This window comes from Anser brachyrhynchus (genome assembly GCF_964034855.1).
Source record: "Anser brachyrhynchus genome assembly, chromosome: 1".
Lineage (NCBI taxonomy): Eukaryota > Metazoa > Chordata > Aves > Anseriformes > Anatidae > Anser > Anser brachyrhynchus.
This window is the reverse complement of record NC_137694.1, coordinates 120,832,851-120,846,270: the sequence shown is the minus strand read 5'-3', so window position 1 is coordinate 120,846,270 and position 13,420 is coordinate 120,832,851. Positions and strand designations below refer to the sequence as shown.

Below are 13,420 nucleotides of genomic sequence, written 5' to 3'. Positions count from 1 at the left end.
TAGAAATTCAAAGAATCATTTCCTGTTTTCAGGAACTTTGAAATAACCACAGTAATCGGTTCCTTCCCTCCCTGTGTGTTTGGGGTGGATGTAGGGCTAAATCACATACAAACAGCAGAGACTCCTGCTGCTCTAGTATCTGTAGGGTCACCCTACTTGTTCACACAGTTCTAGGCTGCAGAAAGTACAGACACAGCTCCTATAGCTGGTTTTACAAGAAATTATTTTGGGAACAGAATTCTCTCTGTCTAATAAAAGACCTTCCTCCCATCCCCTTCCTCCTCATTTATTTAACTTTTTTCCCAAGTGTTCTGTTTAAACTTCTGAAGCATTTCTAGCTGCAGTGACACGCCAATGTGAAATGGTGGCTTTCAGGTCCTCTGGAGGGAATAACCTGTGCGGAGACAGTTCTCCTTCCATACAGCCATGAAACTAACCGCTTCCGGAGGAGGCGTTCTGAACCCAAGTTACAGTTCTGCTTCTTCCCGAAGCTGTAGCCCCAGATGGGGAGAGAATGAGGCCTCCGCTTGATAATCACTGAAAATCTCATTCAAGACAAACGCTTCTCCCATGCACCTTTGTATAAGGCATGCTGCTTTTATGGACCAACACGCATCTACAGCGATGCTTGGCACTTCTGTAGAATAGTGTGTGCAAAATTAATTTATTCCAGCGTCAAACTGATCAACACAGATAAACACTAATATTTTTGTGGAACACTTCATATGGCCCAGTGTCTTTAAACCAAACACCTAGCTAAGTAATTATCTGTCGAGTTTTCATAGATTTTGAAAGAAGACATCAGTTTATGTCAGCTGAGGATCTAATCTTTTCTGTTTAAATTAACCTATCATACTTGTCAAGTAGACATCCTACCTGTCAAGCAGAATATTTTCAATGCTTTAATCATGCCTAATTAAGATCAATTTTATATTTAAGGCCAGTTTTAGCAAAATCATACTGTATCTTTAAATGAGTTTTAACCTCATGGCACGAGACTAATGCTACCTGAAAAATACACACAAAACCTTAAAGCTGTTAATTCATATGTAGCTTTTAAACTGTTATTCAGATCTCACATCAGTGTCATTTTTACCATGTATGAGGGTGAACTTTTCTCATTGAAGTGTCTATTTTAATGTGACTGACAGAATAAAAATCTGAAAAACGTACAGCTATCTCATCTTAAAAAAAAAAAAAAAAAAACAAAAATGGGTAGATAAAGAAGAATGTAAGAAAAAACCCTTCCAAATATTAATATTTACCTTGTACACACAGATGTCACAAAACTAAGAGTTTGAAAAACATATTAGATTTTAATATTTTTCTGAATTAGCTGCTACTTGGTCTAACTTTACTGGAACTGAAGTGGGTTCTATTTTGGAATATCTAAATTTCCTAGACCACTGGAAATGTAAAATGCTACTTCTTTCATATACTTTCAGTAAAAGGTTTGGGATAGGCCATTGCAGCAACTTTCAAATAGGTGCAAACTTTCTCAAATTTGTGGAAAAAAGACAGATTACAGTTCTTGATCTTTGTTTTAAACTGAGGCCAAATGTTACCTGTGTTTGCTATAAAGTATCTGTTGGTACATTCAGTACGGTATCAGACTTGGCTAGGTGTTTCTTGTGTGTCTGTAAGTGTTAATGGCCAAAATTCGTCTTTGAAACTAATACTTCCTCAAAATTTTGCTGTAGTAAGTTCTTCTCAATTTCCTTAAAATTTCTTAATTAGATCTTGAACAGTGAAGATAGCAGAATATTCTCAAGAAGAATATTCTCCAGCAGCTGTGCTCTCAATGGTGTCAAGAAATAAGATATTTATCCATGTGTTCTAATAGCAGAAGACAGACAAATGCATGGCTACAGTGAGCTGCTTCATTCATTTCATATTTGGGAGCAAAACATGTCTCTTCTTCTTCCTCAGCTCTCATGTAACAGGTATTAAATGTGGGTCTAGTTGCAGTGTGTCCATTATATGGAATAGACTTCTCTTTCCTATAACTAGCACTCATAGTCTGCTTTTCTAATCTTATTTCAATCTCCACCAAACCTGGGATGGAAAGGAGTGAAAAACAACTTTCATCCATGAAATCTCTCCCACATGCATAATGGCCACCCCTGATGTCTTCAGTCTCTTTCATCTCTGAGGGTTTTTTTTTTTTTTTTCCCTTAAAGTACATAGGCCAATAGCTGCCACTTGTGACAGTCAAAGCACAGACTAACAAATTACTAGTATTTCTTTTTACGGCTATGAACAACTTAAAAAGATACCAATCAGGCCTTTGCCAGTTTTCTTCCAAGAGAAAACAAAATCTCAATTTAAACAGCTGATGGACTGCAAACATCTTAAGAACAATTCCTTTCAGTCTTTCCCTGTATAAAGGGAGGAAACAGCTACAAGAGAGAAAGAAGCTACACATTGCTCAGTGAAGATTTAGATCTACAAAATAGAGCCTGTCAACACCTCTTTGCTGCTGAATGGGCAATGGGAGATAGAAAACACCTTCAGGAGAGAAGAACTATTCCACTGTTCCCTGATATGCACTCTCCTCTCTTGTTTTTACCATACTAATAACCTGATTTAAGTTTTTTTAGTGATGAGACGGGGGTACACTCTTGGAGATTTCCTATATGTTTTAAATTGGTTTTGTGCTTTGCAGAACTGGTCACAGTGCAGTTCTATGTTCAGTCAGGAAGCATAACATTTTGTCTCCTACCTTACTTTGTGATCCTTGATCCTCTTCACTGATTTTTACTATGAAGTTGTACATATGTACAGCTTTGAGTGGAAATTTTACTCTCTAGTTTCTTTTTACTAGCAAATAATCCTTACTTGTATCATAGCACAGATATCTAAAGCCTTTATTATATTAAATTTTTATTTCAGTGACACAAAGTAATGTTGAATGGGAACAAGCAGATCTACATTCTAAAACTACTAAAATAACCAGAACTACCCTTTTCATCCCCTAGCTGGTACTTACAGGCAATTTTCTGCACCATTTTGGCAGCTATATACAATTAGTACGAGTGCAGGAAAATGAAAAGAAAAGCAAAGATGAAATTCAAGAAAGCATAAGGGAAAAAAAGGACAGTCATTTACAAAAGTGTTCTCAAAAGGCGTATGTAAAATAAACAAAGCAGGATAAGATGATAGACAGGGACAATCATTATGAATATGAAGCTTTCAAAAAGTAAGAATGAATGGGGAAATATGAAACACATACTCTAGAATCTTGTTTGCTGCCTTACAGGCTGCTGATACACAGACATAACTTGCTATCTCTCTTCACGCAGAAGAGTAAATCTTGGAAAATATGACTCTGTATTTGGGTACGTTCTGTTGCTGCTACTACTATTTCCTGCCTCTCTTTAAGTTTAATTGATTCATTAATTAGGTTGTTTTTTTCAAGTGTGGCCCCAGTTCACCAGTTCTGAACTGAGTGCCTGAGTGAATCCCTATGTACAGACACAGTTTGGTCACAAGAACTTAAAATAAAGACGGTGTTAGAGCATGAATCCAAATATTTAGAATGTAGTATCTTACTTCTATTAATATTTCTTTGCCATGAACACATATTTCCCCACCACTACTATAAAAGGTGCATTTCTATCCTCTTCCCGGTATACCATGGAAAACCTTTTCTCCCTCATTAACCCTCCCAAATTTCTCTGTATTGTACCCTATAGCTAGTGGATTAAAAGCTATCTACCACTGGCAAATCAGTGAGGCCAAGGAGGACCATTTGGGAGCTGAAACATACAAACAAAGTAACAAAACCAGGTAATAACATAATTTTACAGAATATCTGGTCTCCTTGGCATTACTGTAAGCACAATGACTGACACATCTTAAGAACTTTTTTTTTACATGATGCTATGCCATTTGCTTGCACAAGGACAAATTCAGTGTAGAATACAAATTTTTAGTGTTTTTTTCAAGATGGCTTTATGCCATATGCCAACACCAGCAGTTAGACAAACTGTTAACTTCACCAGTGTTGCTGATTTTGATGTCCTGAGACAGTTTATACGCTTGTGGCACTTATCAGTTACGGTACGGGTCCCTAAGACACAGTAAAATTACATAACTTACTGCTGTGGAAGTGAAAAGATGGGAGGGGGAAGAAGGATCTCTTCTTGGCTATATGGTTTCACTGTTTGTTCTGGTATTGGCCGTTGTCAGAGCCTTTGTGAGCTGCTTGAAAACTGACAAAAATCCAACACAGAGCTACAGTAGCTCACTGAAGGGCCTGATAATTGCCATGGCCCATGCATGGGCAGTACATGTCCAGAAGCAAGCTAGAGACAACCACTCCCTTCAGCAACAGTGAACTAGGAGAATGTCTCAGCTGCCAGTAAAACTGCAGCTTGAGGCCAGTATTTTTCACTCTGCTTACAATTTTAATAACCATTCAGGGTATTTGCATTTAAATATGTTTGTCTTGTTCCTTATTTTCCTGCAAGCCTCTGCAGTGATGTCGTAGTTTCATATTTGTGATACTATAATTAAATTTCTATAGAAACATACCAGCTGTAGAGACAGGGCTTCTGACTTTATTTTTGCATAAGGAAGGAATGTTTAGAGACTTGGAAGAGATTTATGGTCAAATCCAATTAATTAAATACCTTAGTATTAGGGTTTAAAAAAGGCTGAGCAGATAAAGTGTTTGTATAAATACTATTTGCCCTGTTGTGAGCTAAATGCAGAATTGCCTGATAGCCTCTGAAATCAGTAGCAGCTTTCAGAGTGGCAACTCTGTCAAGTAGGAAATTCGGGATGTGGATCTGCATGAATAATTAACTTCATTCCACAAGCAATTACCCCTTTGGTCAAAGCTTACGTCGAATTCTTAGAGATTTTTTTTTTTTAATTAATAAGCCTATTTCTGATATATATTTGTGCATAAAAATACTACAGGATAAAGGTGGGATCACAATGCAGTTATGCACATCCATTTCTTCAGTTCAGGCCATCTGTGATCTAGTGCTAGCACTACAACTCAGAATTGAGTAATTTTGCTAACTGAGAAATTTGTGCTAATGATTTGTCAAGGATTTGGAAATGGATCTGTGAGGTAGGGCAGGGAACGAAACAAAAATACATATTTTTAGAAAAATGCTGCTATACAACTGTCCTTTTGATTTTCCGCTTACAGACAAGGAAATGCTAGACCCTTATCTGCAATCTTTGAATCCCATCCTTAATTCTGTCTCTGATAAGACATTAGATTGTAATATGCCATACCTCATTAATGCCTGGGGTAATCGTAGGTGCAGCAATAAAAACAACAAAAGGAGCAAACTCTGCAGTTCTCAGGACCTTCAATGCCTAGGTTAAAAAAATGAAAATAAAGTCAGATATAATAGAAGAATCCCCCACCAATCAATGTGAAAAAAGTTTAGTCACATAAGCAGAAAATAGAAAATTATGACTTATAATTGCTGGTATTTCTTTTTCATTAATCTCGAGTCAAGACCTTAGTAATGTAGACACTTTTTATTTCATTTTGAATTTTTTGATATTCAAACCGTACATTTATCACTAATTAAAGAGATTTTTTTAGACAATAAAATCTTCTGGATTTTCAGAGAGGTTCTTCCCATAGTTTCAAATGGTGCAGAACTGTATTTACATTTTAAGCTGAATAGTTAACACCAGGTTAAAAAAAAAATCAGTGATGCCATAAATAGGTAAGAAAAGCAAACTGTATTTTAGAATTAATATTAAGTAGAATATCATTCTTAGTCTGACTTGTTATACAAACCAATACTTCTTCTCATTTTCTGAAACAAATGAAAATGTGAGGAAAGATGTTTTAAAAAAGCAGCAATAATAGTGAGTATAGCATTACTGCAGTAAATGCAGCACTGTGCCCCTGAACTGAATCTACGCAAAAGATGAGTGTTCTTATTAAAATCTGGACTTAATCATTATCTACTGTGTGACACACACAGCTGCCGTAAGTGAAGTTTTGCTTCAGATCCAAGCTATCAACTGAAGTGTAGGATAGTAAATATACATTCCTCAGCTCAACTCAAATATGTTGACAAGAAAGTAAGGCTACTAAGGGTCAGTTTTTTTTTTTCTTGAAAACAATCCATCCCTTTTTGCAACCTAAATAGGTTTTCATCTCTGCTCCTTGAAACCCATCTGTATATATATATAATACATGTCAAGCTCTTCTAAACACGAGAGAAACCCCATATTGTCAAACTCAAGGAGACTCACATAAGTAGGAGTACCAAGTGAAAACAGGCAAGTGGTGTAAGATAACTAATATCCATATGGACTAATGTCCACAGACAGGCCTAAAAGAGCTGAGATAGATGCATGAGGAAGCTGTTTAAGAAAGAGGCTGGCTAAATACATGCTGGAGGAAGTGAAGGAAAGGCAGCTGTTACCAAATGTAAATATACTCTAATCAATAATAAAACGGCTTCTGAGAATTGTAATGCTTCTGACCAAACCAAGTTGAAGAGGTTTCTCAAGAGAACTTACTTTTAATAGCTGCTTCATTTGAACTGGCTATAAATGCTGCTTTCCTCAAAAACAGTTAAATGTGGGATTTTATTTTTTAGAACAGTACTATACCAGCATACTGTGTGAACTGAACTGTGCTAAATAATTTAGTCAGGTATCTTATTTCTATTATGAAGTTCTTAAAAAAAAATGAATTTTTTGAATCAAAGAAGAACGTGGCGTTCAAATCTAAATACTTAACACTGATCACAATTTAATTTCTTCCTCCCTCTTCAACCTGCTAGAGTAATATAAACATCAAACCTGTCCATACTCATGTAGTTCTACTTAACAAAATATATAAACACGTTCCTATGAACTGAAAGTCATGATTACATAGATGTTTCAAGGGAAATGTACCAGAATTTTCCACTGAAGATTTTATATAATGAATGAACAAACTATTCTTGTTTCTTGACAGCCTGATTTTCTATCCTGCCCTCTTCTGCAAAGTATAATACCGTAACACCAATAAGAGTTCATAAAGTAATGACACTGATCTGGTCATTGTGTAAACAGGAACAGTACCAGTAACTCATCACAAATGTTTCTGACATGGCTTGACAGTGGTATTGGAACCGAGTTAGTTAGGATCAAGACTACTCTCCAAAACAGCATCAGAGAGAAATTTTAGAACATATTGAAACATATTGATTGTCATTGATTGTTTTGTTTTTTTGACTGTATTGATTGTTTGCAGATGACACCAAGCTGAGTGGTGCAGTTGATACACCAGAAGGAAGGGATGCCACCCAAAGGGACCTGGACAAGTTTGAGAAGTGGGCCCACATGAACCGAATGAGGGTCAACAAGTCCAAGTGCAAGGTGCTGCACCTGGGCCAGGGCGATCCCGGACATGAGTACATACTGGGAGAATTCACTGAGAGCAGCCCTGCAGAGAAGGACTTTGGGGTTCTGGTGAATGAAAAGCTTGACATGAGCCATCAATGTGCACTTGCAGCCCAGAAGGCCAACTGCATCCTGGGCTGCACCAACAGAGGGGTGGCCCTCAGGTCAAGGGAGATGATTGTCCCCTTCTGCTCTGCCCTTTTGAGGCTCCACCTGGAGTGCTGCATCCAGGTCTGGGGCCCCCAGCACCAGAAGGATGTTGATCTGTTAGAGTGGGACCAGAGGAGGGCCACAAAGATGATCAGAGGGCTGGAGCACCTCTCCTGTGAAGAAAGGCTGAGAGAGCTGAGAATGTTCAACCTAAAGAAGAGAAGGCTTCGGGGAGACCTTATTGCAACTTTTCAGTACTTAAAGGGGGATTATAAAAAGATGGAGAACAACTTTTTGCTCAATCAGATAATGACAGGACAAGGGGAATGATTTTAAACTACAAGAGGGGAGATTTAGATTAGAGGTTAGGAGGAAATTCTTCACTGTGAGGGTGCTGAGGCACTGGAACAGGTTGCCCAGAGAGGCTGTGGATGCCCCATCCCTGGAAGTATTCAAGGCCAGGTTGGATGAGGCCCTGGGCAACCTAGTGGGTGGCATCCCTTTCCATGGCAGGGGGTTGGAACAAGATGATCTTTAAGGTCCTTTCCAACCTGAGCCATCCTATGATTCCCTAGTACGGTAATGACAATCAATTGTTTTGATACATTTCACTGGACATGAGCTAAAATATTACAAATTTACACAGTAAACAGATTTTCATGCTATAGTGGTTGCATACCACTATGAACAAACTATGAATTTGATTCTGCAGTATGTTCTTCTAACCACATTATTAGCAGAAATCTACTTCATAGATTGATACTTTGATGTTCCAGGGACTTTTGTCTGCACATATTACTATATGCACTGCTTTACAATATTGATAAAAGTATCTATCAATAAGGTTGAAAGATTTGTGATGAGTCCCATTTTCATATAATAAGTTACCTGAGGTTCTACATCAAGTATTGCAATTAGTCCCTGCTCATGGATCTTTCGTATTGTTTCCAGTTTTGTCCCATACATTGCATCCTCATGGCTGCCATATTCCAAATATTCATTGTTTGATATATCCTGCATCATTTGGTCATGCGATACAAAGTAGTAATTTTTTCCATTTTCTTCATCTTTCTTTGGAGGTCGGGTTGTGTCTGAAAATAAAAAATATTTTTAATGCAAAAGGAATACTAGGCTTACATAGAACATTTTCGTTGTGATTTAACAGATTATCATTTGGTGATTAAGCATTGATAAACCACATAGAACAATGAAGTGTGAGCTGGGGGGAGGCAGAATGATATTGAGGGACATGTTGGGAAAAGCAGGAGATTAAAGGATGTAGAAAAGACAAAAAACAAAAAGTCAGAGGAAGAACACAAGGGCACAATTAACCTTTATTTGGTCAAGACTATAAGACTACATCAGCTGCTTTTAAGAGCAAACAAACTTCCCTTCTACAATTTGTTCTTCACCTTTGCCTGACAGGCAAAACTGATCTCACAGTTCTTATAGTTCCTAAACCATTCAGTTAAAATCCCCTAGGCACCAGGGACACGTTTCATACCAGGGGCCAATACTGGGCCCAGTCCTGTTAAGATCATCTTTAATGATCTGGATGATGGGGCAGCATGCACCCTTGGCAAGTTTGCAGATGACACAAAACTGGGAGGAGTGGCTGATAGGCCAGAGGGTTGTGTTGCCATCCAGAGGGACCTCAACAGGCTGGAGGAAGCTGAACATGAGCCAGCAATGTACCCTTGCTGCAGAAAAGGCTAACAGTATCCTGGGCTGCAATAGGCCAAGTATTGCTAGTAGGGGGATAAAGTGATCCTTCCCCTCTAACTAAGTGCTGGCGAGGCCAAACCTGGAGCAGTGGGTCCGACTCTGGGCTCCCCAGAACGAGACAGACATGACCATACTGGAGAGAGTCCAGTGAAGGGGCACTAAGTAACTGAATCATCTCGTCTATAAGGGAAGGCTTAGAGACCTGGGATTGTTCAGCCTGGAGAAGACAAGGCTTGGGGGTTCTCATCAATGAACACAAATATCTAAGGGGAAGGTGTAAAGACAGAGCCAGCCTCTATTCAGTGGTGCACAGTGACAGGACAAGAGGCAATGGGCATAAACTGGAACACAAGAAGGCTCTGTCTGAACATCACGAAGCACTTCTTTACTGTGTGGGTGACAGAGTAGTGGCACAGGTTGCCTAAAGTGGTTGTGGAGTCTCTCTCCTTGGAGATCCTTCAAAAGCCATCTGGACATGGTCTTGGGCATCAAGCAGTGTCCCTGCTTGATCAGGGGGGTTGGAGCAGGTGAGCTCCAGATGTAGGGACCTCAAACATTCTGTGATTCTGTAGGCCATCTGCTCCTCTTTTCCCCACAGGCACACTTAGAGCCACTTGCCTCTCCTAATATTCTCTGACAAATTGATTTCCTTTCATATTTTTCCACTGTCACATTTATGCTGGTGACACCACATTTGAAACACCACATCTCTTCACAATCTAATCTCATATGACCCAACAGCCTTATCATAATTTCAGCCAAGGTGTTCAAAAATTGAACTCATGTTCCATTATTAAATGTCTATTACTATTTTATGGATTAGATAGCAATGTTAGTGTAATTGAAGATAAAATTTCTATAGAAACATTAGTATTATAGACCACAGTTATTTTAAGGAATTCAAGAACAACGGATTATAGAAAACCTATAATATCACTATAATACTCAATGCTGTCATAGGTCTACTGGAATTAGAGTACTCTCCTAAATTTCCCCCCAAATACTCTTCTTTTGTAAAAACATTTCTGTATTTTTTTTCACTTATGTGGTTTTCTTCTTCTGAATGTGAATATGTAAGTCTTAAAAGTAGGTGAGAGCCTGACTGCTTGTGGTCAAGAGACAAAAGCTACAAATGTATTGCTTCTGCAAACCTATGTGGTAAGAGACCTGGCCTACTAATCTATTTAATTAACTACCACTGTGTGTGACATAACCTTTTGACCTTTAAGATCAAGTTTTCAGTAGCTAGATCATAAAGCATGACACAAAACTCTACACCCAACTTGAAGCCTGTCTTAGAAGCTACCTACTCTCACCATGATTTTTTGAAAGAATAGAGAAAATGAAGTAAAAATTCATCTCTGAGAGTTTGAGAGAATAATTTCAATTATCTAGAGTCAGCTGAAATATAGGTCAGGTTTCCCTAATACTTAAAGTGTGTGGTACATTTCACATGATTTATTTCAGATACCTAAAATAAGGGATTAACTTAGGTCCCTAAACACCAGAATAAAATATTATATTAAATGTCCTAAATCTGCCTTAAATTAGATACATCTATATCGTCTGATCAGATATGACACAGGAGTTAACAGAGACCACTGTTCCTCTGGAGTAGGGCTGCAGGTTAAATGATGTAAAACACATATCTAAACATAATACGGATGCTTAAACACCTAAAATGCATCCTGATTCCTGGTTTAGCCTTTTCAGTTTTCTTATATAATCAGGGATGCAAGTTACATGCTTCCACAGAGCAGAAACCTAATGCAGACAATCTAAGGTATGGTCCTCATGGTATAGGTGAGAAAAAAACTAGTTCAGCTTCTGCCTCGCCAGGGCAATACACTTATTACTTTAGTTCTTTGTAATGGAGAATACATCTGGGTTCTTATACTTCCTATGGTTTCTGAAGTCAGCCTGAAACAGACTGGACAGATTTAGCTGATGGGTGGTCTTGTTTCAGAATGCCTGTGCTTGAGGAAAAAAAGTGCATCTCCAACAAATCATGCAGTAGGATATGCAGTTCCTGCCATGGTACTGGTGGAGATTGTTGTGAAGGGAAAACGTCCCTATTCTCTTGGTAACAACCCATTTCGTGAGCTGTTAAGTTAATTACATTTTATTTTTCTTATTGTCATCTCTGGGAACTTCGGAATTATTTTAATATAATACCAGTCCTCAAGGCTACACTGTGAAAAGTAATTAAAGACAGTTAGATAAGGTAGACACTAAAAGTTTCCTCTAAATCTAGTTTATTTTTCTTCTCATGGGAATTATACAGTTTTTAATCTCATGGCTATTTCAGCCTTAAATAAGCTGTTAATGTAAAATTAGAATAGAAAAATGTAAAATGTTTTAGTTTTCCTTCTAAGTTAGCAAATGTTTGGGGTAGAGAAAAGTAGACTTAATAAGTGTTATGAATACTAAGAAACATTCAGTGTAGAAGTGGTATTACTTACTACCCCTCTCTCTGAAAAAACAAAACAAGAAACATATCCAATCTTATCACAGTTCATCCATCTTTAACAGAAGATTAATCTCAGTAGAAATGAACATATGTACGATGTACTACAATGGGTACATGACAAGGACGCTACATATAATTTTTGCACTACATTGAACATTGCTACTTACGAGGAATGGGGTAAGCAAATCTGTCCGGGTGTTTTGTGATGAGTGTGTTTTTTATGTGTCGTCTTCCAACACCATGTGCACCTAATCCACAACACAAAAATTAATTATACATTTTCTACCATAATGGGTTCAAAACTATGCTGTTATATTCAGAATAATTCAAAATTACCTAGTAAGACTAGTGTTTTCCTTTTGAATGCTGGCAGTTTTACTACTTCTTCATATGTGACGAGATCTAATTGATCAAACACTAAAACAGAAAAGAGACCCCCAGAGGGATAAGAAAAAAAGGCATATTAAGGGTGATAACTAATTGTGCTACAAATGATCATTTTAGCAAGTGTTAGATTTACAATACAAAGTAATGTGTTATGGAAAATAAAACCATTTCATTATGCAATTTTAAGAAAAGTGTTCATTAAAAAAACTGTTAAAAAGCAATAACACAGCTACTGAAATGCTCAGCAAAATTTGCATGTCCTTTCATGCAGTATTCAGCAGACCACAAAAATCAGCTAAAATGGCATGCCATTCACGTTTGCATTCCTAAGAAATAGCAATACTAAAGAAAAATCTGTAGACAGTGACCAACATGAATACAATATGAGAACATCTATTTACACTAAAGATAGGGATACTTTCATAATCACGTTTAACAAGAACTTTGAGAAATGCATAGAAAATACGGTTAATTCTTTGTGGTATTTCTTCTTCAAAACACCGACCACATTAATTGTAATTAGAGTTCTCTTTAAACAGACGTGCTAGTTCAACTGACATGCTTTTAAAACTTGTGACAGAATGAAAAATCTTAACAAAAAGTGATGGCATTACATAAAAGAACCTCCACCATATTTAGGGAAAAATTGTAAAAGTATTATTTCAGAAAAAAATTCAACTGCAGTGAATGAATTTCATCTGCCTATCAATCTATTGTCAATTGCCAAGGTTTGTAATGATCGACAAATCAAGTTTTGTTCATTAAAAACAGCTTCTTACTCTGCCCAATAACACAACATTTGTGCCTATTTTTGAAGAATTCTAATGAATAAACCAGGAGGCAGCTAACTGTATTTATAAAGATTACAGCAACGAGCAACTGTGAACATAATAACTAGCAAGAGTCTTCAGCTCATTTGTGCGTGCTGTGAAAATAGGGAGGAGAGACTGCATCTGAACTATGACATCTGTGAGTGTTTCCAAGTCCTAAGGTGGTGTATTCACCTGAACAATATCCTGTCCGTCTTTTAAGGAAGAATCTAGATATATGGAATATCTCTTCCCTCCCTGCCCCAAACCCCTTAGGTAAGAAGGCAAGGGCAGGGGCTTTAGTTCGCTTGCTCCAGAAGTTGCCAACCACCAAGAGCAGGTGGCATTCCGACTCTAGGGCCTACCAGAAAGCACACGTTCTTTGTACTAAAGTCCCAGTCAAAGCAGCAAAGGGTTTACTTAACATATTTCTTGTTATAGGGCAGATTTTAAAATTCAATGGCAGTGTTTTTACCCCATAGAAAAAGTACAACTAATTTAA

At 37.6% G+C, this 13,420-nt stretch overlaps 1 protein-coding gene across 7 annotated transcripts in view; it reads right to left on the bottom strand.

Annotated features, from left to right (window-relative positions):
- CASK (calcium/calmodulin dependent serine protein kinase) overlaps positions 1 to 13,420 on the bottom strand; it is a 220,388-nt gene that overhangs the window by 2,226 nt on the left and 204,742 nt on the right. For all 7 annotated transcript variants that reach the window (XM_080575458.1, XM_080575460.1, XM_080575461.1 and 4 more), the window contains 4 exons: positions 12,059 to 12,139; positions 11,890 to 11,970; positions 8,416 to 8,618; positions 5,254 to 5,337 (listed from right to left, as the gene is read on the bottom strand). In XM_080575458.1, coding sequence (XP_080431584.1) covers positions 5,254 to 5,337; positions 8,416 to 8,618; positions 11,890 to 11,970; positions 12,059 to 12,139 — 449 coding nt within the window. The remainder of the gene's footprint in view (positions 1 to 5,253; positions 5,338 to 8,415; positions 8,619 to 11,889; positions 11,971 to 12,058; positions 12,140 to 13,420) is intronic.